This window comes from Neoarius graeffei, chromosome 23 (genome assembly GCF_027579695.1).
Source record: "Neoarius graeffei isolate fNeoGra1 chromosome 23, fNeoGra1.pri, whole genome shotgun sequence".
NCBI classification, from domain to species: domain Eukaryota; kingdom Metazoa; phylum Chordata; class Actinopteri; order Siluriformes; family Ariidae; genus Neoarius; species Neoarius graeffei.
This window is the reverse complement of record NC_083591.1, coordinates 7835424-7862155: the sequence shown is the minus strand read 5'-3', so window position 1 is coordinate 7862155 and position 26732 is coordinate 7835424. Positions and strand designations below refer to the sequence as shown.

General features: G+C 40.9%; 1 protein-coding gene across 2 annotated transcripts; it reads left to right on the top strand.

The window, feature by feature from the left end:
* The first annotated feature begins 1243 nt into the window (after positions 1-1243).
* anxa14 (annexin A14) lies at positions 1244-22098 on the top strand. 2 transcript variants are annotated; one of them, XM_060905242.1, is made up of 13 exons: positions 1244-1467; positions 7513-7591; positions 7845-7938; positions 11593-11687; positions 14263-14376; positions 14752-14842; positions 15528-15607; positions 15700-15756; positions 15891-15981; positions 16060-16155; positions 19596-19654; positions 21337-21447; positions 21540-22098. In XM_060905242.1, exons 2-13 carry the CDS (start codon positions 7544-7546, stop codon positions 21600-21602), a joined length of 999 nt encoding a protein of 332 aa, XP_060761225.1. In that variant the 5' UTR covers positions 1244-1467; positions 7513-7543; the 3' UTR covers positions 21603-22098. The 2 variants fall into 2 exon arrangements, with proteins under 2 accessions (XP_060761225.1, XP_060761226.1); XM_060905243.1 differs by lacking the exon at positions 7513-7591.
* Positions 22099-26732: the final 4634 nt, after the last annotated feature.

Below are 26732 nucleotides of genomic sequence, written 5' to 3'. Positions count from 1 at the left end.
AATCGTACACTTAACGTGATGTGCCTTGAAATTCTGATCACGTGGGGAAAAAATTGCAGAAAACAATCAGGAGGGAGAAATCTCATCTTATCTCATTATCTCTAGCTGGTTTATCCTGTTCTACAGGGTCGCAGGCCAGCTGGAGCCTATCCCAGCTGACTACGGGCGAAAGGCGGGGTACACCCTGGACAAGTCGCCAGGTCATCACAGGGCTGACACATAGACACAGACAACCATTCACACTCACATTCACACCTACGGTCAATTTAGAGTCACCAGTTAACCTAACCTGCATGTCTTTGGACTGTGGGGGAAACCGGAGCACCCGGAGGAAACCCACGCGGACACGGGGAGAACATGCAAACTCCGCACAGAAAGGCCCTCGCCGGCCACGGGGCTCGAACCCGGACCTTCTTGCTGTGAGGCGACAGCGCTAACCACTACACCACCGTGCCGCCCTGAAATGATTTTTAAAAAATATATATATATTTTACAAGAAAAACCAAATCATAAGGAAAGAATGACATGAAAATAAATGAATCGTTAAACACAAGTCACTTTTTTTCACGTAAAAATAAAAAGACACACAGTATATATGAAGGAAAGAAAAAAATATAAGCAACGTATTGTGAGAAACGTTGAAAATTGAATTGTGGGATGGAAAAATGGGGGCAAAAATCACATGAGATGAGATAAATAAATCGTGTTAAAATGAATCATTCAGGAAAAATATGAAAAAAAAAGTCGTGAAAAGATCACAAAAAAACAAATTTAATCACGAGGGGGAAAAAATGAAATCTCAAGTGAAAATAATTGTGAAAAAAAAAACCCACATGGGAAAGTCTGTTATAGGTGAAAAACTGCGTGTGATTTATCTGTAACGTTTTGTCAAAAATAAAAAAATTACATTAATATTTCACAAATTGTATAAAATGTGTGCTAATGTGTGATATGTACTGTAGATGAACATTTTTGTTTTTATGTTCTGAAAGTGAAATTCATTCTGGGGTCGAAAAAAGGTTGGACATGACATCTCTCTCACACACACACACACCTTAACCTGACACTCGAGATGTGAGATTGGGACTGACTTCTCAATGAGGCCAGTGGGAGTGGTCAGAATTCCTTCAGGAGTGGGTGGGATTGGGAATAAAACGTTCCCGTACACATTATACGTCTACATGACACCATGTTTTTTACTGTCCAGTCCATACACAATTGTATCTAAGGGAGTCACTGATACAAAACAAAAAAACCTCCACAATGACAACGTTCTACCACAGCCAGGCCTTACACGCTTCAGCCAATAGCTGAAGACGAGAGAAAATATTTGACAACAGTGGATTCTCCATCACGCCCTTATCAGCAAACGGAAGAGGATGACTGTAGTTAAGTCCAACAGTCGTTCAGGTAGAGCGTCTCACATACACACACACCTCTGAGGATAAAACTCCACCGTCACATTCAGTAAGTAACCTGCTGCGTTTATTTTCTTTCACTGGTTTTCATTTGGAGAGGATGTTCATTTCATAATAATAATAGTAGAAGTAGTAGTAGTAGTGGTGGTGGTAAGATCATTTGAAAAGCTTTAAAACCTGATTTTATTCATGCATTATTTATTTTTACATTTTAAAATTTTATTCAGCTTATCATAATTTTTTTAAAGTCCTCTTTCTTCCTTCTGTTTAACCTGCAGCAGCAACACTATGATCAAAACTGAAAATATATTTCCTTAATAACACTATCAAACTGTCGCCTATTCGAGTCATTTTTCAACTCCATTTTCTTCATAATTAATATGACGCTTATGAATATTGATGATAATATAATCATATCAGCAGGGCCGGCTCTAGGTCTTTGGCTGCCCTTGGCGAGATTGAGTTTTGGCGTCCCCCCCCCAAGAAAAAAAAACCCTCTAATAACATCTAAATAACACTTTAATCTAATCACTCTATTCTATTACTATTAAACAATGTACGGTGCATGGACAATAAACAAGAAGTCACTTTTATCTTTTTCATTATTGTTATTATTGTTATTATTATTCACATAAAGTGTCACAAAGTAAAATGACCACACAAATTCAATACATATCTCCATATAATGGGCAAAAACTCTTCCGCACCCTGTTCAAAGTGTAGTGCATGGACAATAAACAAGAAATTATTTTTAGTTTTTTGCTATTAAAAGTTCAGTCATCTCTGAAGAATTAACAAATTAAATGAATAAAAAAAATTCTACAATCTAAATTGTGCAAACTTAAGCGCCCTGTTAGGACATCAATGGGCTGTATTTTCAAACAAAAGTGCTATTATGGGTACTTTGTTATTGAAGTAACATTACAATGGGACTCGTCTGGTCTTCCTAATGGCAAATTAATATCTCATCTCATTATCTCTAGCCACTTTATCCTTCTACAGGGTTGCAGGCAAGCTGGAGCCTATCCCAGCTGACTACGGGTGAAAGGTGGGGTACACCCTGGACAAGTCGCCAGGTCATCACAGGGCTGACACATAGACACAGACAACCATTCACACTCACATTCACACCTACGGTCAATTTAGAGTCACCAGTTAACCTAACCTGCATGTCTTTGGACTGTGGGGGAAACCGGAGCACCCGGAGGAAACCCACGCGGACACGGGGAGAACATGCAAACTCCACACAGAAAGGCCCTCGCCGGCCCCGGGGCTCGAACCTGGACCTTCTTGCTGTGAGGCGACAGCGTTAACCACTACACCACCGTGCCACCCCAAATTAATATCATCAAATGATATTTCTCTTGAGATCTCTTGGTTGATGCTCATCAGAGCAAGCCCATTCAGACATTCTTGACTCATTGTTGACCTTAAGTATGTCTTCAGCAGTTTTAATTTTGAAAAGCTTCTTTCAGCAGAAGCTACTGTCACAGGTAGTGTAACAGCAGAGGTAAGGAGCGCGTATTTCTACATCCCCAGACGCATCAGAGGTGTTGTAAAAAAAGGTTTTCAACCTTTCATGAGCCAGGGCGCACTTTTTTCAATGAAAAAATCTCAAGGCACATCACCAATAGAAAATGTTGACTGAAACTAAAACGCTGTTGCCAATATTTACAATATACAGTCATTCTATAATTTTCCACGGTACACTTGGTGATCTCTCACGGCACACTAGTGTTCCGCGGTACTAGAGTTCGGCAGCACAGTGGTTGAAAACACTGTACACCACTGATGCACTTGGTAACATCTCCATTCAATAACTCCATCCCTCCTTTTTGGTGGGGTTTTGGTCGCCCTTGGCGCCCCTGGGCACACTTTGCGCTCTAGACAATTGCCTAGGTCGCCTATAGCAATCGCCGGCACTGCCACCCCGCTTTTTTTGACAAATCGCACCCTGACTACATACTTTGCTGTACAATTAAATTAGGCCAAGACATTATAATGCTGACTTGTTTTCAGAATAGTGGAAGTCATAATTTTTCTCCCCCCGTTTCTGCGCCCCTGGATGGATGCAGCGCCCTTAGAATTTGCCTATACTGCCTATGCCATGGGCCGGCTCTGCATATCAGGAAGATTTAAAAAAAAAAAAAAAAACCCTGACGATTACTGAGGTAACACTTATTTTTAAAAAAAAAACACGCCCAAGTCAACTATTTCCAGTGGAATATCAGAAAATTTTCTTGCTATATGTTACTAGAGTGATCAAGATCAGAGTGTGGGCTGCTGGGAAATGTAGTTTTTAATCCATGTTTATATTCACCGTCCACATTAAACACCTGTTCACCTGAACATTCGTGTAATTATGCAGTCAGTCAGTCACATGGGCAGCAGAGACGAGTCCAGAGCTTTAGTTCATTTTTGCAACAACCATTAAAATGAGAGAGGAAAAAAAAATGACCTCAGTGACTTTTATTGTGGCATTGTTGTTGGTTCCGGTTTTGAGGATTTTCACACACAATGCTGCGAAAAATAAAAAGCAGCCAGTTTTTTGGGAGAAATACTGCCTTGTTGATGAGAGAGGTCTGAGAGGAAGGTTACGGTCACTCCATAGCTACTCATGGTTACATTTTAATGTTATGGAGCATCCATGAAATAAGTTAATTCTTGTTTTCATGTATGTTTTATCAGCTATAAACAGATTTTCCTTCACAAGCCTTTCTCCCCCCCCCCCCCCCCCCCCCCCCCCCCGCCCGACACTCCACACCCAGTAACGATGCAGGAGCACCCTCTAGTGGGAGCACTGCTGATCCTGAAATCGTTACGTCTCACTTCTTTTAATCTAAACAGCAAAACTAAATAACATAACTATAAAGTATATTCACCTTCATAAGCACTAATACTGTTGCAAACACACCTAATTTCATGGGCAGTGACCTCCCCGTAATATGGGACAGACCCATGACATATGGGACGGGAGGTCACTGACTGTGAGCGATAATATGTCACATCCCGTCCCGTCCCAGGTTTTAGTAATTGTCATTGCTAGACAGCAGCAATTATTCCATAGACTACAACCCTGATTCCAAAAAAGTTGGGACAAAGTACAAATTGTAAATAAAAACAGAATGCAATAATTTACAAATCTCAAAAACTGATATTGTATTCACAATAGAACATAGACAACATATCAAATGTCGAAAGTGAGACGTTTTGGAATTTCATGCCAAATATTGGCTCATTTGAAATTTCATGACAGCAACACATCTCAAAAAAGTTGGGACAGGGGCAATAAGAGGCTGGAAAAGTTAAAGGTACAAAAAAGGAACAGCTGGAGGACCAAATTGCAACGCATTAGGTCAATTGGCAATAGGTCATTAACATGACTGGGTATAAAAAGAGCATCTTGGAGTGGCAGCGGCTCTCAGAAGTAAAGATGGGAAGAGGATCACCAATCCCCCTAATTCTGCACCGACAAATAGTGGAGCAATATCAGAAAGGAGTTCGACAGTGTAAAATTGCAAAGAGTTTGAACATATCATCATCTACAGTGCATAATATCATCAAAAGATTCAGAGAATCTGGAAGAATCTCTGTGCGTAAGGGTCAAGGCCGGAAAACCATACTGGGTGCCCGTGATCTTCGGGCCCTTAGACGGCACTGCATCGCATGCAGGCGTGTTTCTGTATTGGAAATCACAAAATGGGCTCAGGAATATTTCCAGAGAACATTATCTGTGAACACAATTCACCGTGCCATCTGCCATTGCCAGCTAAAACTCTATAGTTCAAAGAAGAAGCCATATCTAAACACGGTCCAGAAGCGCAGATGTCTTCTCTGGGCCAAGGCTCATTTAAAATGGACTGTGGCAAAATGGAAAACTGTTCTGTGGTCAGACGAATCAAAATTTGAAGTTCTTTATGGAAATCAGGGATGCCGTGTCATTCGGACTAAAGAGGAGAAGGACGACCCAAGTTGTTATCAGCGCTCAGTTCAGAAGCCTGCATCTCTGATGGTATGGGGTTGCATTAGTGCGTGTGGCATGGGCAGCTTACACATCTGGAAAGACACCATCAATGCTGAAAGGTATATCCAGGTTCTAGAGCAACATATGCTCCCATCCAGACGACGTCTCTTTCAGGGAAGACCTTGCATTTTCCAACATGACAATGCCAAACCACATACTGCATCAATTACAGCATCATGGCTGCGTAGAAGAAGGGTCCGGGTACTGAACTGGCCAGCCTGCAGTCCAGATCTTTCACCCATAGAAAACATTTGGCGCATCATAAAACGGAAGATACGACAAAAAAAGACCTAAGACAGTTGAGCAACTAGAATCCTACATTAGACAAGAATGGGTTAACATTCCTATCCCTAAACTTGAGCAACTTGTCTCCTCAGTCCCCAGACGTTTACAGACTGTTGTAAAGAGAAAAGGGGATGTCTCACAGTGGTAAACATGGCCTTGTCCCAACTTTTTTGAGATGTGTTGTTGTCATGAAATTTAAAATCACCTAATTTTTCTCTTTAAATGATACATTTTCTCAGTTTAAACATTTGATATGTCATCTATGTTCTTTTCTGAATAAAATATGGTATTTTGAAACTTCCACATCATTGCATTCCGTTTTTATTTACAATTTGTACTTTGTCCCAACTTTTTTGGAATCGGGGTTGTAAGATCCCCCGGGACGGGACAGGACAGCTAAGGTAAGATCCACCGGGACGGGACGTAACAAGAGTTCAATATCTGTGAGCGATAATATGTCCGTGACAATTATTCCGGTCCATGATGGGACGGGAGGTCAATGACTGTGAACAGTAATATGTCCCATCCCGGGTTTTAGTAATCGTCTTAAAACCCAGTTCTACACTGCAAATTTAAAAAATAATAAATAAATAAATAAATAAAATAAATTAGGCGTTTATTATTTTTGTGATTTTTTTTTTTGCTTTCTGCGCTGAAATTGAATCTAAAATTAATAATAAAACATTTTGAATGACTGCAGTTGATGGCCTGAGTGTATTCATTAGTTTAAGCCATGAATAATTATTATGCAATGTGTAGAACCATACATACTCAAGATTTAATTGAAACAGTCAAATATTAGGCAAAAAAAAGATCAATTTTAACCCACTTACATTTAACTATTAGTACATTACTAACTATTTTACGACTGAACTATTAGTAAAAGTATGATGTGTTGCTTTTCATGTCAAAAATAATGCTTAAATGAATGCAAGAATCAACTTTGTAAATATTTCCTTGTGAGAAAACGAACATTATGGATGTGAGCTGTGTGAAAAAAAAAGTTCCTCAGACACCGAGCCTAATGGATGAAATAACTAACAAAAAGAATGAAAAATAAACTCAGAATGAAATAAGTAACGGGGCGGCATGGTGGTGTAGTGGTGAGCACTGTCGCCTCACAGCAAGAAGGTCCGGGTTTGAGCCCCGTGGCCGGCGAGGGCCTTTCTGTGTGGAGTTTGCATGTTCTCCCCGTGTCCGCGTGGGTTTCCTCCGGGTGCTCCGGTTTCCCCCACAGTCCAAAGACATGCAGGTTAGGTTAACTGGTGACTCTAAATTGAGCGTAGGTGTGAATGTGAGTGTGAATGGTTGTCTGTGTCTATGTGTCAGCCCTGTGATGACCTGGCGACTTGTCCAGGGTGTACCCCGCCTTTCGCCCGTAGTCAGCTGGGATAGGCTCCAGCTTGCCTGCAACCCTGTAGAAGGATAAAGCGGCTACAGATAATGATATGAGATGAGATGAAATAAGTAACAGGAAGTAACAATGCGTTTCATATTTTCTGCATTTATTCTGTTTATGTTTATGTACAAACTGTTACTGAGACAAACAATGCCACTGAAGTTAGCATCATGCTAAAAGGTAGCTACAAGTTTAGCTGAGTTAGCCTTGTCACCTGAAGCACACTTCAGAAAGGAAACACATTTTGGCTGATTGACGACAACAGGAACATTGTTTGCATGTCATTATTGGTTGAATAATTTCTTTAAAACATAATTAAATCCATTCCTGATTGCTAAACTTGCTAAGCAGAATTTTTAACTGACTTTTGTTTCCATTAATGCTAGTAAACTGCAGGTACTTGCATCTTCCTCCAAGATGGAAAATGAACCAATTACTGTTGAATATGTTCCAGGGAACGAGTCTGTACGTACCCTGTCATCCTTCTTCACCTATTTACCTTTATTTAGTTATTTAATTTAAACACTTTTCAGCTGATTTATGAGTTTTAAGTGTGGAAGAATCCATTTCATGCTTATAATTGTCGAAGAAACGCCAAGTTTCTTCGACAATGAGAGACCAGTTTCTGAGACGGACCCATATTCGATCAAGATCTTGAGAAAACACCAAGTTTTTGCTTGTTTTTCATTCACTTATCCATGCAGTTCTTTCATTTCAGATGTGGTGGGGAACTCTTGGGACCATGCGCCCGTTTCTGCCATTCGATCCGAATCTGGACGCACATCAGATTTACACCGCGCTGGATAAGAAAAGTACGATCCTCAGTCATCTAGTTATTGAATTCAGACATAATAATGGACAACAATACTGGCCTCTGGAAACATATAAACTTCTTTAGATCACTCCGAGTGTGAAAAATTGGTGCGAGCTGATTATTGAGCTGCTGATCATGTGCTATCATTTCGGTGTGTGTGTATACACTCACTGGCCACTTTAATAGGAACTTGTTCTTGATTCTAAGATCCCTGTTCTTGGCTGCATGCAGATGTGGAACCCAGTGTGGTCTTCTGTCTGCTGTTGCATGCTGAGATGCTTTTCTGCTCACCACGGTTGTAAAGAGTAATGATATGAGTTACCATATCCTTCGTTCACTTAATGTTTTTTGTTTTTCGCACCATTCTGTGTAGAGACTGTTTTGTGTGTGAAAACCCCAGGAGATCAGCAGTTTCTGAAATACTCAAACCAGTCCATCTGGCTCAAACCAACACCCATGCCACAGTGAAAGTCACACTTCGCTGTGAGATCATAATTTTTCCCATTCTGACGTTTGAAGTGAACATTAACTGAAGCGCTTGATTTGTATCTGCATGATTTGATGCATTGTGCTGCTGTCAAGGCTGATTAGAGAACTGCATAAAACAGCAGGTGGATGGATAGGTGTTCCTAATAAAGTGGCCGGTATGTGTGTTGTAGTGATGTAATGGAGAACCTGAAGTTCTAAAGCTTGTATTGAAGTGCCAAAGTCATGTATCTGAGTGACAGCCGAAACTTTGTTCTGTGCGCACCCACGTGACTGTATCATCAGTTGTTTAGAAGCAGTTAAAACTGTTTCAAACCTAATTATGAAGTTGAGTGATATACAGTTGTGGTCAGAAGTTTACATACAGTGACATGGATGTCATCTTGGATATGAAAGTCATGGCAATATTTGGTAATTTCTTTGAACTGTTCTTTTTCTATGACAGAATGTAAAGCATACAAAACAGCCCCAGAGCATGATGATCCTACCACCACCACCAGCTGGTACAGTGTCCCTCTGTACATGGTGGTCATTGTGGCCAAACAACTCAATCTTTGTCTCATCTGACCATTCAGCTTTCCTCCAGAAGGCTTTTTTCTTTGTCCCTGTGGTCAGCTTCAAACTTTAGTTAAGCTTGAAGGTGTCAATTTTGGAGCAGGGGGTTATCAGCCTCTTCGTCCATGGTGATCTGAACTGTAGACAGTGGTCCATCAGCTTCCAGTTCATGGCAGGGCTGTGCCATGGTGGTTCCCAGGTTGTTCCTGACCATCCAAACCAACATCCTTTCAGCTGAAGGTGACAGTTTGGGTTTTCTTGAAGCAAAGTCGCTTGGCAAAGTGACTACACCTTACAATAACTTGCTTACAATTGTTTGAACTGATCTTGGAATTTGCAGTTGTTTAGAAACAGCTCCAAGAGACATTCCGGAGTTGTGCATACCTGCAAACCTCTTTCTCAGATCTGCACTGAGCTCCTTGGACTTTCCCATTTTACTGTGTGTTGGTCAATCCAATGAGTGCTGTAAACAAGCCCTTTTTATGAAGGCACAGAGACGCTACCAGCTGTAGTCAATCATGATCACTAACAGGAAGTTAAGATACCTCGGCCTTGGCAAGATAAGAGACATTTTGGAAGTTTCAGCACCTCTGAATTAATAATCTAAGTGAGCGTATGCAATTTTTTGACCCTGTATGTATAATTTTGATCCTGTGTTGATTTCAGAAAACCCAAAGAAAATTAAAACGTGTGCACCAAATTCTAGTGTGCTTTTTCTTTTAAATTAAAGATTAGGGTGCATCAGTTGCCCCCTAAAAATGAAAAGTTCCTCCAATCATGATGCATTTTTGTTTTTATGTTCCTTTTGGTAAGAAAACACACTGGGTGAAATATTTTGACAAAATTCAAAAGTTTAATGGTGGCACCAGGAGCTCAAAGTTTTGGAAAAAGCTGCTATTTTATGACTTTTATGACAAAATTTCGATCACTTTTCATGAAACATTATGGCACCTTATAGAGTATACCAAATATCTTAGATACACATTTTTAGTACATCTCATCTCATTATCTCTAGCCGCTTTATCCTTCTACAGGGTCGCAGGCAAGCTGGAGCCCATCCCAGCTGACTACGGGCGAAAGGCGGGGTACACCCTGGACAAGTCGCCAGGTCATCACAGGGCTGACACATAGACACAGACAACCATTCACACTCACACCTACGGTCAATTTAGAGTCACCAGTTAACCTAACCTGCATGTCTTTGGACTGTGGGGGAAACCGGAGCACCCGGAGGAAACCCACACGGACAGAACATGCAAACTCCGCACAGAAAGGCCCTTGCCGGCCCTGGGGCTCGAACCCAGGACCTTCTTGCTGTGAGGCGACAGCGCTAACCACTACACCACCGTGCCGCCCTTTTTAGTACATATTCTAAATATATTATCAAGCACAGTTTGAGTTTTAGCTGTTCATTGAATCATTGTTCAACTACTTTTAAACAATACAAATGTATTATGAATCACATTAATGCTTCTCAATCCCTTGCAAAGGTTCTTAACATGATCTCTGGCTCACAAGAAATCAATAAATGGAGTCCAACATTGTGATTCAAACCTCACGCGAAAACATAAAATAAGCGGGTTTTTTTGGCAAAAAATGAACCTCATGGTGCCACCATTAGACTTTTGAATATGGTCAAAAAAAATTTACAGGTGAAAAGGAACACCCAAACAAAAATGCATCAGATTTTATGAAAGTGAGGGCAACTGATGCACCCTATTAAAGATGTATGCTGTACATTCTGCCACAGAAAAAGAACAGTTCAAAGAAATTACTGAAAGCCCAAATATTGCCATGACATTCATATCCAAGATGACATTCACGTCACTGTATGTAAACTTCTGACCACAACTGTAGCTGAGGTTGAGGAACTGTAGAAGAAACTAGCCTGACAAGGGAGATTGTTAATAACAGATTGAGCCCCCAGGGTGGCACGGTGGTGTAGTGGTTAGTGCTGTCGCCTCACAGCAAGAAGGTCCGGGTTCGAGCCCCGTGGCCGGCGAGGGCCTTTCTGTGTGGAGTTTGCATGTTCTCCCCGTGTCCGCGTGGGTTTCCTCCGGGTGCTCCGGTTTCCCCCACAGTCCAAAGACATGCAGGTTAGGTTAACTGGTGACTCTAAATTGAGCGTAGGTGTGAATGTGAGTGTGAATGGTTGTCTGTGTCTATGTGTCAGCCCTGTGATGACCTGGCGACTTGTCCAGGGTGTACCCCGCCTTTCGCCCGTAGTCAGCTGGGATAGGCTCCAGCTTGCCTGCGACCCTGTAGAAGGATAAAGCGGCTAGAGATAATGAGATGAGATTGAGCCCCCAGGCTGTTGAACAATTTTTTTTTAAAAATAAAAATCTTTAAGCTCCGTTTAAGCTCATGTTTATCCATCAGTCACATAAGCAAAATATATTCTGTTTTCACATATATTAAATCAGTCATATATATTTTGTAATCAGGAACAAAAACATAATATGTATTGGCCTCTGCTATTAATTTCTTTACCATTAGGGGCCGCTAGCGTGCACTGTGTTAAACAAACCTTCGAGGAATTAACCTTTTTTTCCAACTAATTTGCGTTCAAAGCTTCATTGCCCCTTCATTACTGTGTTGTGTTGTGTGTTAGACGCTGACGTGATGACCCTGATAAAGATCCTTACTAACAGGACCAATGCCCAAAGACAGAGCATCGCTTCGGCCTTCCGAAACCACACGCAGAAGGTATGAAGCTTTTACAGTGGTGTAAACCACCGTGCTGTTGAATACTCGAATCTGATTGGTCAGATTGTTTTGCTAGTAACATGACAAGTTGCGCTTTTTTCAAAAAATCTTGTTAACTTCGAGAGAGAAAAAAAAAGGTGCTGATGAAAGGACTAAATACCTGCTAATTGCTGCTTTAACTTAAGAAGTTAACTTGTTTCCAGAACATGAAGTGGTACTATAAATAAATAAAAACTACTACGTTCATTCATTCTTTAACAAATAAAAAAAAATTGATATCTTCATGGTGGTAGAACAGTAACCCAGCGTCGCATCAGGGTCGCATCACACCTCATTGCTGATGTTGGTTAATTTCCCCAAGCAGCATGCCCTCAGATGTTTTATTCCTGTCTTATATAGTTAACCTTTTAAAGGTGCAGTATGTTTTTTTTTTATATAGTTGCTTCTTTTGAGGAAAAAATAGCAATAACTCTCTTTTTTTTTTTGTCCTGGCTGGGGGTGGAGCTAATTTCCAGGTTTGCAATCATGTAAAAAGGAGCCTGACATGTACAAACCAGTGCTCTACGATGCATGATAATATTAATCCTCAGGGTTTTTTTCTAAGTTATATTAATATCAATATCAGTATGTACAGTGGTGCTTGAAAGTTTGTGAACCCTTTAGAATTTTCTATATTTCTGCATAAATATGACCGAAAACATCATCAGATTTTCACACAAGTCCTAAAAGTAGATAAAGAGAACCCAGTTAAACAAATGAGACAAAAATATTAGACTTGGTCATTTATTTATTGAGGAAAATGATCCGATATTACATATCTGTGAGTGGCAAAAGTATGTGAACCTCTAGGATTAGCAGTTAATTTGAAGGTGAAATTAGAGTCAGGTGTTTTCAATCAGGTGTGAGTGGGCACGCTGTTTTATTTAAAGAACAGGGATCTATCAAAGTCTGATCTTCACAACACATGTTTGTGGAAGTGTATCATGGCACGAGCAAAGGAGATTTCTGAGGACCTCAGAAAAAGCGTTGTTGATGCTCATCAGGCTGGAAAAGGTTACAAAACCATCTCTAAAGAGTTTGGACTCCACCAATCCACAGTCAGATTGTGTACAAATGAAGGAAATTCAAGGCCATTGTTACCCTCCCCAGGAGTGGTCGACCAACAAAGATCACTCCAAGAGCAAGGCGTGTAATAGTCAGCAAGGTCACAAAGGACCCCAGGGTAACTTCTAAGCAACTGAAGGCCTCTCTCACATTAGCTAATGTTCATGGGTCCACCATCAGGAGAACACTGAACAACAATGGTGTGCATGACAGGGTTGCAAGGAGAAAGCCACTGCTCTCCAAAAAGAACATTGCCACTTGTCTGCAGTTTGCTAAAGATCACGTGGACAAGCCAGAAGGCTATTGGAAAAATGTTTTGTGGACAGATGAGACCAAAATAGAACTTTTTGGTTTAAATGAGAAGCGTTATGTTTGGAGAAAGGAAAACACTGCATTCCAGCATAAGAACCTTATCCCATCTGTGAAACATGGTGGTGGTAGTATCATGGTTTGGGCCTGTTTTGCTGCATCTGGGCCAGGACGGCTTGCCATCATTGATAGAACAATGAATTCTGAATTATACCAGCAAATTCTAAAGGAAAATGTCAGGACATCTGTCCATGAACTGAATCTCAAGAGAAGGTGGGTCATGCAGCAAGACAACAACACTAAGCACACAAGTCGTTCTACCAAAGAATGGTTAAAGAATAATAAAGTAAATGTTTTGGAATGGCCAAGTCAAAGTCCTGACCTTAATCCAATCGAAATGTTGTGGAAGGACCTGAAGCGACCAGTTCATGTGAGGAAACCCACCAACATCCCAGAGTTGAAGCTGTTCTGTACGGAGGAATGGGCTAAAATTCCTCCAAGCCGGTGTGCAGGACTGATCAACAGTGACTGGAAACGTTTAGTTGCAGTTATTGCTGCACAAGGGGGTCACACCAGATACTGAAAGCAAAGGTTCACATACTTTTGCCACTCACAGATATGCAATATTGGATCATTTTCTTTAATAAATAAATGACCAAGTATAATATTTTTTGTCTCATTTGTTTAACTGGGTTCTCTTTATCTACTTTTAGGACTTGTGTGAAAATCTGATGATGTTTTAGGTCATCACAAACTTCCAAGCACCACTGTACGACGGCATGTTAGGGCCATTGCAGATGGAAAAAAAATGGATCTAAGGCAGAGGATTCTATTCTAAGAAAACCCCCCTCAAAATTTCCAAGCTTAAAGTCATGCATTTGCGAGAAAAATCTCAGATATTCTGAGATTATAAAATCATACAAGATTAAGATGTCACAAAAAATATCATGCTTTCCAGCTTCCTGGCTGCAGTGCATTCTGGGAAATGTAGTTAAAAATTTTGTGCATATGTTGTAAAGTAAAAGGTGACATCATTCACTGTTAAATTCCCTGCATCTCTTATTTACATCCTGATCAAGACAGAAGGATGGAAACACATTCCTTTATTATGATTTCAGATGCCTTTTTTTCAGCACTGTGGATTTTTTTTTTTCTCATTCAGGATCTGAGTACCGCTCTGAAGAAAGCCCTGTCAGGTGCTGTGCAGGACCTGCTGCTGGCCCTCATGATGACTCCAGCTCGCTTTGATGCTCATCGCCTTCAACAGTCCATGGAGGTGAGCTTTCATGCATCATGTCAGGAATAAAACACTCTGCGACATGCCGTTATCAGAAAATAATCAATGATACAGTTGTGTGATGCTGGCTGACAAAGAACAGAGTCACTGTTTCCAACCTGAAGTTGATTATTTTCCAATAATATCACATCCTGAACTGTTTTTTTTTCTTCTTCTTATATTACATCAATTTATCAGCATTCTCAGGAAATAAAGTACATAAATCAGTGTCACGTTTTAGTCTTTAAAAGATGCCTACAGGACACATTCTATGTTATGTATATAGTATGTGTTACCATTTAAATGAAATGCACCGAATGATGTATTAACAGGATATTCAGATAGATATCAATTTTATAAAAACAATCCTTGCAGGGTCTCGGCACAGACGAGGAAGCGCTTCTGGAAGTATTGTGCACCAGATCACCAGACCAACTCCGAGATATCACTATAGCGTACCATGAAGGTGAGAAACCGTGACGTAATCCAGAAATAATGTATATTACAAGAAATAAAACAATTGTGGAGGAAAATAATCAAGGATTGGACGCTGTGATGAAGTACAGTTACTTGTACAACCGTGTAGTTGATTATTTTCCTCCAACAGCACATCCTGAAATGTTTAATTCCTTTTATCGGACAGAAATTTGCCAACAGTTAAATGTCACCGATGAATGACAATAATTTTTTCTGTTTTATTGTTCCATTTAATGTTGTGAATTGTCCTTGAAACAAGTTAGTTTCTATTATCACATGTTATAGCAGCTATAAACAGCCTGTCATTGCTTGTCAAGTGAAGACTTTCCAGTGGTGGAAAAATTACTGAATGTTTCAAAATGCTGGCACTGGAGATTCCTTCCATAAAGGTGAAATAAACATCTCCTTTTTTGCCAAATAACAACCCATTTTTGTGTTTATTATCAGACTTAAATGAAGTTGAAATGGTGTCCGCCGGTCAAGTCCTTGTGCGCGTCAACACTATAGAAACGAGAATGTTTTTGAACGAACGCATGGATATTAACCTTTCAGTCAACACTATTGTCGAAGCTGCTCTTACAGAAAATGAATCAACACTTTCTGACCAATCAGCATGGAGAATTCAACAGCACTGAGATGTCGTAGATCTTACTGACGTTCTTTTTGGCCCACAGCGTACAGCCATTTTCTGGAGAACGACCTGATCAGTGAGACGAGTAAAGAATTTACCAATCTGGTGCTGGCCATATTGAAGGTGTGATTAATTTCTGATTAACCAAATGCCATTGATAAAAGCGAATTTGTAAGGAATGTTGAAACAGAATGATTTCTCTGACGTATCAACAGAAGGAGACGAGCACACCTGGCAAGATTAATTATGAACTCATTGATCAAGACGTCAAGGTGTGTCTTTCTCAGTCTCTGCCTCACTATGTCTCTTATTGTAAACAAGAAATTCCCAGAAGTTGCATTTTTAATGTAATAGTCATGAAGTCGAGCAGTTGCGAACGTTCTGAAACACATCTTGGTGTGTTTAGCAACTCAGAGACGCTGTCATTGGAAAGAAACCTAACCCTGAACCCTGGATTCAGATCCTCACATCACGCAATTCTGACCATCTCAACAGAGGTAAGATACCAACCTCGACCTCAAACACTCAATTCTTAGAACGTGGACCCCCAGTGTGACTTAACGCTGTTCTAATAGTGCTTTCTAGGCTTGAGAATCAGAAAGGCGAGGCAGTGGATAAAACCATCCAGAACAATTTCTCCGGAGACTTCAGACTTGGTCTGCGGATTTTGGGTAAGGAAACAACTTGTACACATTTCACCAACTGATATATAAAAAGAATATAGCTAAAATATAAATATGTAAACGTGTCACAGACTAAAGAGAAACATTCATATAGAAGTGTGATGATATATTGTGAAAAGTATAAGGGTCTGTCTCAGAAACTGGGTACTGTAGGGGTCCCCCACTAAATATACTCAGTCAATAAACTATACGGTTTTGAAAGGTGATGTTGGTTTTAATTTGAAATAAAATGATGAAAGAAATAATACAGATAAAACTAAATCTTTGATGTGAATACTCTAGTCAGAATTTGGCAAAAATTCTGCAAATTTGTGGAAAAATGGCAGCTTGATCTGGGACATGATAAATGGTTGACTGCATCGCATTCCCTTAAAAAGGTTGTAGTCCACTGAAAAGTCTACAGTTATCACTAATTGTCTTTTAAGTTGTAACTTTATACACCTAAGGATTGGTGTGCTCACAGAATAATCATAACCGGAATAAAACATCATGCAAAATATTTCATCACTGTTGTAACTCCATTTTCCGCAGACCCAAAACCAATACGATCGTGTGTTTTGATCTAAACGGAAAGCCTCAGGGTCAAGGTCACGACCTCACCAAAAGTAGTAACTTAAAATCCCTACGCCAGATAAAAATTTACTTATAAATCTGCGATTTTGTTTTTTAAAACGAAAGCTGAAAGTTAGGTATAGAATATGTTTCTTACAGAATATGTTACATTGGGGTGGCACGGTGGTGTAGTGGTTAGCGCTGTCGCCTCACAGCAAGAAGGTCCGGGTTCGAGCCCCGTGGCCGGCGAGGGCCTTTCTGTGCGGAGTTTGCATGTTCTCCCCGTGTCCGCGTGGGTTTCCTCCGGGTGCTCCGGTTTCCCCCACAGTCCAAAGACATGCAGGTTAGGTTAACTAGTGACTCTAAATTGACCGTAGGTGTGAATGTGAGTGTGAATGGTTGTCTGTGTCTATGTGTCAGCCCTGTGATGACCTGGCGACTTGTCCAGGGTGTACCCCGCCTTTCGCCCGTAGTCAGCTGGGATAGGCTCCAGCTTGCCTGCGACCCTGTAGAACAGGATAAAGTGGCTAGAGATAATGAGATGAGATGAGATGTTACGATGGTAGCTGGTCTTGTATGAATTTCTGAGCTATAAAATAAGTTATGGTCTATTTGCGGTAGTGATGTCCCGTTGCTCGCACGCCGCAGCAGAGACCCGTGCGACCTTCAGCCGGTACAGTCGCTGTTCTTTTACCATCGCCGTTATTCTCACCTTTCCGGTGTGTTCTTGATTTTTCCATTGTGTCCTATTTCGTCGTATCAAATACCCAAAATGTATCATATTATTCATATTTAAGTGAATAATCAAGTCAGTCATCATAACTTGGCATTTTTAACCTAAGCAATCAAAAAGAGGAAATTTATTCAATATTTTCACTCCTCTGTGAAGGAGGGGCTTTAATTCTTCATGATGGAGTTATTTTATATGGAAATCTATTTTACAAAAGCATTTGAATTGTAATAAAAAAAAATGTCCACAGTGGAGGCCAGATAAAGCAAGATACTATCTTTATTCTTATTAAACATGACAAAAGAAGCATTGAGTGTTAGGTAAATGCAAAAAAATTAGTAAAATTAGAAAATTTATTTTTTGACCATAATGTCCCAAACCGAACTGTCCCAAACCAGTTTCTGAGATGGACCCATATTCGATCAAGATCTTGAGAAAACATTTTACCTTGAAAAAAAAACCCTCCTAACACAAATGCAAAAGAATTAGTCCGTACATGACAATTAATTCATTATTATTATTATTATTATTATTATTATTGGGCGGCACGGTGGTGTAGTGGTTAGCGCTGTCGCCTCACAGCAAGAAGGTCCGGGTTCGAGCCCCGTGGCCGGCGAGGGCCTTTCTGTGCGGAGTTTGCATGTTCTTCCCGTGTCCGCGTGGGTTTCCTCCGGGTGCTCCGGTTTCCCCCACAGTCCAAAGACATGCAGGTTAGGTTAACTGGTGACTCTAAATTGAGCGTAGGTGTGAATGTGAGTGTGAATGGTTGCCTGTGTCTATGTGTCAGCCCTGTGATGACCTGGCGACTTGTCCAGGGTGTACCCCGCCTTTCGCCCGTAGTCAGCTGGGATAGGCTCCAGCTTGCCTGCGACCCTGTAGGACAGGATAATCGGCTACAGATAATGGATGGATGGATATACTGTACACTCACCAGCCACTTTATTAGCAACACCCATCCATCCACCTACTGTTTGATGCAGTTCTCTAATCAGCTGATCCCTCGACAGCAGCACGATGTCATCAAATCCTGCAGATACAAATCAAGAGCTTCAGTTAACGTTCACAATGTTCAAACATCAGAATGGGAAAAATTTGTGATCTCACAGTGTTCTTTCACTGTGGCATGGGTGTTGGTTTGAGCCAGATGGACTGGTTTATTTGAGTATTTCAGAAACTGCTGATCTGGGGTTTTCACACACAACAGTCTCAAGAGTTTACACAAAATGGTGCAAAAAAACATCGAGTGAGTGAGCGACAGTTCTGTGGGTGGAAACAAACACCTTGTTGATAAGAGAGGTCAGAGGAAAATGGCCAGATTGGTTCGAGCTGCCGGGAAGGACTCGTCTAGCAACTCATATAATCACTCTTTACAACCGTGGTGAGCAGAAAAGCATCTCAGCATGCAACAACAGAAAGAAGACCACACTCATTGGGTTCCACTCCTGCAGCCAAGAACAGGAATCCTTAGAATCAAGAACAAAGCCGGTGAGGTTAAATGCAAAAGTAACACTGTGAAAAATATCATGAATATAGGCAACTTTCTTAAAACTTTCTTTGTAAGATTTATTAAAAAAACCAAACAAATATGAGGATGTAAATAAAGTGCAGAAGCACGCAGGGAGAGGGTTTATGGGAAACATTCGCCTGTAGTGTAGTCGCAATGTTTTGTTATGATGAAATACTTTTTGAAATCCTTATTTCATATCACTCATTGGGTGGCACAGTGGTGTCGTGGTTAGCACTCACAGCCTCACAGCAAGAAGGTTCTGGGTTTGGACCCCATGGCCGACAGGGTCCTTTCTGTGTGGAGTTTGCATGTTCTCCCCGTGTCTGAGTGGGTTTTCTCCAGGTGCTCTGGTTTTCTCCACATACAGATTAGGTAAAATACCAACAAGTTAGCGCATACTTTGTGCCAGTCCCAAGCCCGGATAGACTGGGGAGGGTTGCGTCAGGAAGGGCATCCGGTGTAAAACCTATGCCAAATCAAATGTACGGAACAGATCCACTGTGGCGACCCCTAACGGGAGCAGCCAAAAGAAGAAGAATGAAGATTTCATCTCACTCATTGCGATACAAACAATTGCTCATTCTCAATCGATGAAACTTGGATACTCATGTCTCTGAATCATGTTGTTTGTCTTTGCAGTTCAAACGATCCAAAACACACCACTCTTCTTGGCCCAGCGCTTACACACCTGCATGAAGGTAAGGAGGCTGATTATCTCCAGATGTTACCATTTTTTTTTTATCAGTTAGAGAGTGATTATAGTGTACAGTGGGGCAAAAAAGTATTTAGTCAGCCACCAATTGTGCAAGTTCTCCCACTTAAAAAGATGAGAGAGGCCTGTAATTTTCATCAAAGGTACACTTCAACTATGAGAGACAGAATGGGGGGAAAGAATCCAGGAAATCACATTGTAGGATTTTTAATGAATTAATTGGTAAATTCCTCGGTAAAATAAGTATTTGGTCACCTACAAACAAGCAAGATTTCTGGCTCTCACAGACCTGTAACTTCTTCCTTAAGAGGCTCCTCTGTCCTCCACTCGTTACCTGTATTAATGGCACCTGTTTGAACTCGTTATCAGTATAAAAGACACCTGTCCACAACCTCAAACAGTCACACTCCAAACTCCACTATGGCCAAGACCAAAGAGCTGTCAAAGGACACCAGAAACAAAATTGTAGACCTGCACCAGGCTGGGAAGACTGAATCTGCAATAGGTAAGCAGCTTGGTGTGAAGAAATCAACTGTGGGAGCAATTATTAGAAAATGGAAGACATACAAGACCACTGATAATCTCCCTCGATCTGGGGCTCCACGCAAGATCTCACCCCGTGGGGTCAAAATGATCACAAGAACGGTGAGCAAAAATCCCAGAACCACACGGGGGGACCTAGTGAATGACCTGCAGAGAGCTGGGACCAAAGTAACAAAGGCTACCATCAGTAACACACTACGCCACCAGGGACTCAAATCCTGCAGTGCCAGACGTGTCCCCCTGTTTAAGCCAGTACATGTCCAGGCCCATCTGAAGTTTGCTAGAGAGCATTTGGATGATCCAGAAGAGGATTGGGAGAATGCCATATGGTCAGATGAAACCAAAATAGAACTTTTTGGTAAAAACTCAACTTGTCGTGTTTGGAGGAGAAAGAATGCTGAGTTGCATCCAAAGAACACCATACCTACTGTGAAGCATGGGGGTGGAAACATCATGCTTTGGGGCTGTTTTTCTGCAAAGGGACCAGGACGACTGATCCATGTAAAGGAAAGAATGAATGGGGCCATGTATCGTGAGATTTTGAGTGAAAACCTCCTTCCATCAGCAAGGGCATTGAAGATGAAATGTGGCTGGGTCTTTCAGCATGACAGTGATCCCAAACACACTGCCCGGGCAACGAAGGAGTGGCTTCGTAAGAAGCATTTCAAGGTCCTGGAGTGGCCTAGCCAGTCTCCAGATCTCAACCCGAAAGAAAATCTTTGGAGGGATTTGAAAGTCCATGTTGCCCAGCGACAGCCCCAAAACATCACTGCTCTAGAGATCTGCATGGAGGAATGGGCCAAAATACCAGCAACAGTGTGTGAAAACCTTGTGAAGACTTACAGAAAACGTTTGACCTCTGTCATTGCCAACAAAGGGTATATAGCAAAGTATTGAGATGAACTTTTGTTATTGACCAAATACTTATTTTCCACCATAATTTGCAAATAAATTCTTTAAAAATCAGACAATGTGATTTTCTGGATTTTTTTTCCTCATTTTGTCTCTCATAGTTGAGGTATACCTATGATGAAAATTACAGGCCTCTCTCATCTTTTTAAGTGGGAGAACTTGCACAATCGGCGACTGACTAAATACTTTTTTGCCCCACTGTACGTGTGTTAGAAAAACGCTGTGGTTCGTGGCATCATGGTGGGTCGGAGTGAAGAGGATCTCCTGTGGGTGAGGGTCGAGTTCCGCAAACTGACCAATCTCTCCCTCTACTCCACCATCCAGGTGAGATCACACATCTCAGACACTTTATGTAAATACTGAAGCCGTACTATACGCTGCGTGTTCATGGTGCACTTATGTCATTTAACTTATAGAAAGAATTCAAAGGGGAGCTGCAGCTGGCTCTCCTGGGTCTGTGTCGATCGGAGGATGCGTAGAGGAACGAGCATGGAAGTGACGCAAAGAATGAGGGAGGCATCTCGTATCAGTCATTAAATACACTTTTGCTGGCGTGTGTTACAGCTATTCTTGGTTTTAAACCTTGATAAAGAGAAATTTCACTGTGGCAAATTGTACAAATCTATTACATTTGTTATTATTATTATAAAAAATGCATGTAAGGAGACGTTTATTTAATATTTACCAGAGAAGGAGTCTCCAGTGTCAGAGTGTGTTTCTCTGTACCATGACAAGCTATCATTTTTTTTTTTTTGGTTTATTCACTTCAAGAGAGAGACAAAAAAAGACAGCGTATAAGCTAGTACGTCTAACATAAGTGATAACAGGTAATAATTTGCTTCATGGATGTTCTACACCTTTAAACTGTCACGATTGATGGATATTAAAAAAGTGATGTGCCATTTGTTAATAAATAATAAATTGTAATCGGAAAATTGTTGTGGTGTAATAAGAGAAATAAAACATTCTGGGACACGTTGTGGTTTGTTTTCGCAAAAATAATCAACTTCAGGCTGGGAACATTAACTCTGCTTGGTGTCACTGATTATTTTCCTACAAATTCAGACCCTCAAATGATTTATTGCTTACATGTTGTTAGTTTTCGGTGCCAGTTTTTTTTTTTCAGGTGTAATAAATAATCTGTGCTTCAAATTAGTATTACTTTATACTCAGGGAAATGTAATTATATGTTTAATCTTTATTATGTAAAGTTTGGTTGCTATAGTTGTTTAATGCCTGCTGTTAAATGTTTATTTTGTACTAATCGCAAGCAGAATCATGTTTACTGACACACACAAGGAATTTGGTTCCAGCAGTTGGTGTCTCTCTAGCAATACAGGGAAAAAGAAAAAAGAAAAAATGTATATATGCAACGTACAGTATAGACATTACACAATATCAGTATTTATGCAATATACAATATCTATAACATAATACACTATATAAATATACAACCCCGATTCCAAAAAAGTTGGGACAAAGTACAAATTGTAAATAAAAACGGAATGCAATGATGTGGAAGTTTCAAAATTCCATATTTTATTCAGAATAGAACATAGATGACATATCAAATGTTTAAACTGAGAAAACATGTCATTTAAAGAGAAAAATTAGGTGATTTTAAATTTCATGACAACAACATATCTCAAAAAAGTTGGGACAAGGCCATGTTTACCACTGTGAGACATCCCCTTTTCTCTTTACAACAGTCTGTAAACGTCTGGGGACTGAGGAGACAAGTTGCTCAAGTTTAGGGATAGGAATGTTAACCCATTCTTGTCTAATGTAAGATTTTAGTTGCTCAACTGTCTTAGGTCTTTTTTGTCGTATCTTCCGTTTTATGATGCGCCAAATGTTTTCTATGGGTGAAAGATCTGGACTGCAGGCTGGTCAGTTCAGTACCCGGACCCTTCTTCTACGCAGCCATGATGCTGTAATTGATGCAGTATGTGGTTTGGCATTGTCATGTTGGAAAATGCAAGGTCTTCCCTGAAAGAGACGTCATCTGGATGGGAGCATATGTTGCTCTAGAACCTGGATATACCTTTCAGCATTGATGGTGTCTTTCCAGATGTGTAAGCTGCCCATGCCACACGCACTAATGCAACCCCATACCATCAGAGATGCAGGCTTCTGAACTGAGCGCTGATAACAACTTGGGTCGTCCTTCTCCTCTTTAGTCCGAATGACACGGCGTCCCTGATTTCCATAAAGAACTTCAAATTTTGATTCGTCTGACCACAGAACAGTTTTCCACTTTGCCACAGTCCATTTTAAATGAGCCTTGGCCCAGAGAAGACGTCTGCGCTTCTGGATCATGTTTAGATACGGCTTCTTCTTTTGAACTATAGAGTTTTAGCTGGCAACAGCGGATGGCACGGTGAATTGTGTTCACAGATAATGTTCTCTGGAAATATTCCTGAGCCCATTTTGTGATTTCCAATACAGAAGCATGCCTGTATGTGATGCAGTGCCGTCTAAGGGCCCGAAGATCATGGGCACCCAGTATGGTTTTCCGGCCTTGACCCTTACGCACAGAGATTCTTCCAGATTCTCTGAATCTTTTGATGATATTATGCACTGTAGATGATGATATGTTCAAACTCTTTGCAATTTTACACTGTCGAACTCCTTTCTGATATTGCTCCACTATTTGTCGGCGCAGAATTAGGGGGATTGGTGATCCTCTTCCCATCTTTACTTCTGAGAGCCGCTGCCACTCCAAGATGCTCTTTTTATACCCAGTCATGTTAATGACCTATTGCCAATTGACCTAATGAGTTGCAATTTGGTCCTCCAGCTGTTCCTTTTTTGTACCTTTAACTTTTCCAGCCTCTTATTGCCCCTGTCCCAACTTTTTTGAGATATGTTGCTGTCATGAAATTTCAAATGAGCCAATATTTGGCATGAAATTTCAAAATGTCTCACTTTTGACATTTGATATGTTGTCTATGTTCTATTGTGAATACAATATCAGTTTTTGAGATTTGTAAATTATTGCATTCCGTTTTTATTTACAATTTGTACTTTGTCCCAACTTTTTTGGAATCGGGGTTGTATATGCTATCTACAATAGATAGATAAGAATAATATAATTTCTTCCAGTAATATTACAATAACGTTCCAGGGAGAACATCACTTCTTGTTCTCAGTATATATTTTATTTAATTTGTTTGATACTTTTTGCTTGGGTTTTGCATTTTTATCACCAATAAGTATACAGTTCGAGATATCACTCATAACATAAAATGAAGTATAAATTAATACTAAGTCTCATTTGGCATTTACCTTCTTTTTTAACATCATTTCTGACTCCGAGGTCGCTCAAAAGAGAATGCCCTGAACCTTAATCCTTTCCGTATCCCTTTTCTATCTACTGATTCAGCATTTTCTTCTTGGTTCACATTGTTATCCTCTGGTTTTCCTTTCCTTTTGGGAAAAGTGTGTGCTTCTTTCCTGGTGTCCCCTTGAATTACACATGAAAACAATGATGTCATTGATCTATAGGTGTATATAAAATAAGAAGTGCTCGTGTTTCTGCCCAAATCTCACCTGGATACTGTAGATTTGTACTTAAGAACTTCTGCTCGAATCATAAAGACTGTCCTGTGCTCATCTCATGACTCTTATTCACAATACGCTGTTTGTTTTTCCTCTTCTACACTTGGATAGTGTAATGATTTATCATTCCCACTTATCTGCTGTTACCCAGAAGAGGATGGGTTCCCTGGTGTCTGGATCCTGGTCAAGGACGTCATCTCGAGGAGGATTTTCCTTGTCGCTTGCTGATTAAGGATCTAAATCAACATCTGGATTTCTGTAAAGCTGCTTTGTGACAGTGTTTATTGTTAAAATGTCTACGTTTAATACAACCAGTGGGGGAAAAAAAACCCTAAGTAACACTCTACTCCTACCTAATGGAGAAGTGTTCTTTTATGTTCTGCTCGTTCTGTTGATGCAGTTTGCTTAAGAAAGAGGGATTTGCTAACCTTACCAAGGTACTTCAACTGACTGTATGACGGGTCATACAATCGATTGTAAAATAATGAATGCAATTTAGCTAGTGTTCGCTGCTTCAGTTTATGCCATCACGTTGTTCGCTCATGTTGGATTGCAAGTTAAATATCAGTACAACGAACTAACTTTGACATCACAACAAGCAATAAACTGTACCAGGAAACTGAGGGCCTATTAGAATGATGGTTAAGGCTCTGAGTTACTGATCAGAAGGTGGGGTCTAAGCCCCAGCCCTGCCAAGCTGCCACTGTTGGACCCTCAAGCAAAGCCTTTCACCCTCTTGCCCCTAGGGGTGTTGCATCAAGGTTTCTTCTTCTCAACACTCTACAGCAGAACAAGACATGGCTTTGCTCCAAAACTGACAAGCTTCAGCTCTATGTTGGAAAGCGTGTGCGTGTTCATGAGGCTTGACTGTAATGTCGAAAACTGTCAGTCACCTCATAAGCCACACCCTCTTTATTTATCATCAAATAGCTTCAATAAAACATCCATCCATTATCTGTAGCCACTTATCCTGTTCTACAGGGTCGCAGGCAAGCTGGAGCCTATCCCAGCTGACTACGGACGAAAGGCGGGGTACACCCTGGACAAGTCGCCAGGTCATCACAGGGCTGACACATAGACACAGACAACCATTCACATCTACAGTCAATTTAGAGCCACCAATTAACCTAACCTGCATGTCTTTGGACTGTGGGGGAAACCAGAGCACCCGAATAAAACCCCACGCAGATACAGAGAGAACATGCAAACTCTGCACAGAAAGGCCCTCGCCGGCTGCTGGGCTCGAACCCAGGACCTTTTTGCTGTGAGGCGACAGCGCTAACCACTACACCACCGTGCCGCCTCTCAATAAAACATATTTATCATAAAGAAAATATCAGGGGAGACATCAAGGTCAACTAAATTGTGGAAACGACAGAACACTATTCCCTAAAATAATTTGTTAAGAACTTAAAAACGATGGGTGGCACGGTGGTTAGCGCTGTCGCCTCACAGCAAGAAGGTCCGGGTTCGAGCCCCATAGCCGGCGAGGGCCTTTCTGTGCGGAGTTTGCATGTTCTCCCCGTGTCCGCGTGGGTTTCCTCCGGGTGCTCCGGTTTCCCCCACAGTCCAAAGACATGCAGGTTAGGTTAACTGGTGACTCTAAATTGACCGTAGGTGTGAATGTGAGTGTGAATGGTTGTCTGTGTGTCAGCCCTGTGATGACCTGGCGACTTGTCCAGGGTGTACCCCGCCTTTCGTCCGTAGTCAGCTGGGATAGGCTCCAGCTTGCCTGCGACCCTGTAGAACAGGATAAAGCGGCTAGAGATAATGAGATGAGATGAGATGAGACTTAGAAACGTAAATTCGTTTCCTGTCCCATTGACTAACATGAGAATGGGTGGGGTTAAAAATAGTACCACAGTCATCCATTAGAGGGCGTCAGAGACATGTTAGTGGCGTCACTATTGAAGCCCTGTTCTGAGGTGCCAAAGTCATTGAAGAGCACCACCTTCATCTAGTGGCCACATACTGCAAATACAGCTTTTTTTTTTAAATCAAATATCAAATAGTTATGTATCCGTTTAAAAAATCATACCAGATTTTAC

What these genes read in the sequence shown, in the direction of transcription:
- anxa14 (XM_060905242.1), top strand. Translation starts at nt 7,544, where the DNA reads ATGGAAAATGAACCAATTACTGTTGAATATGTTCCAGGGAACGAGTCT. An exon ending in GCCTTCAACAGTCCATGGAG is followed by an intron (nt 14,377 to 14,751) that starts GTGAGCTTTCAT and finishes CAATCCTTGCAG; the next exon opens with GGTCTCGGCACAGACGAGGA. An exon ending in CACTATAGCGTACCATGAAG is followed by an intron (nt 14,843 to 15,527) that starts GTGAGAAACCGT and finishes TTTGGCCCACAG; the next exon opens with CGTACAGCCATTTTCTGGAG.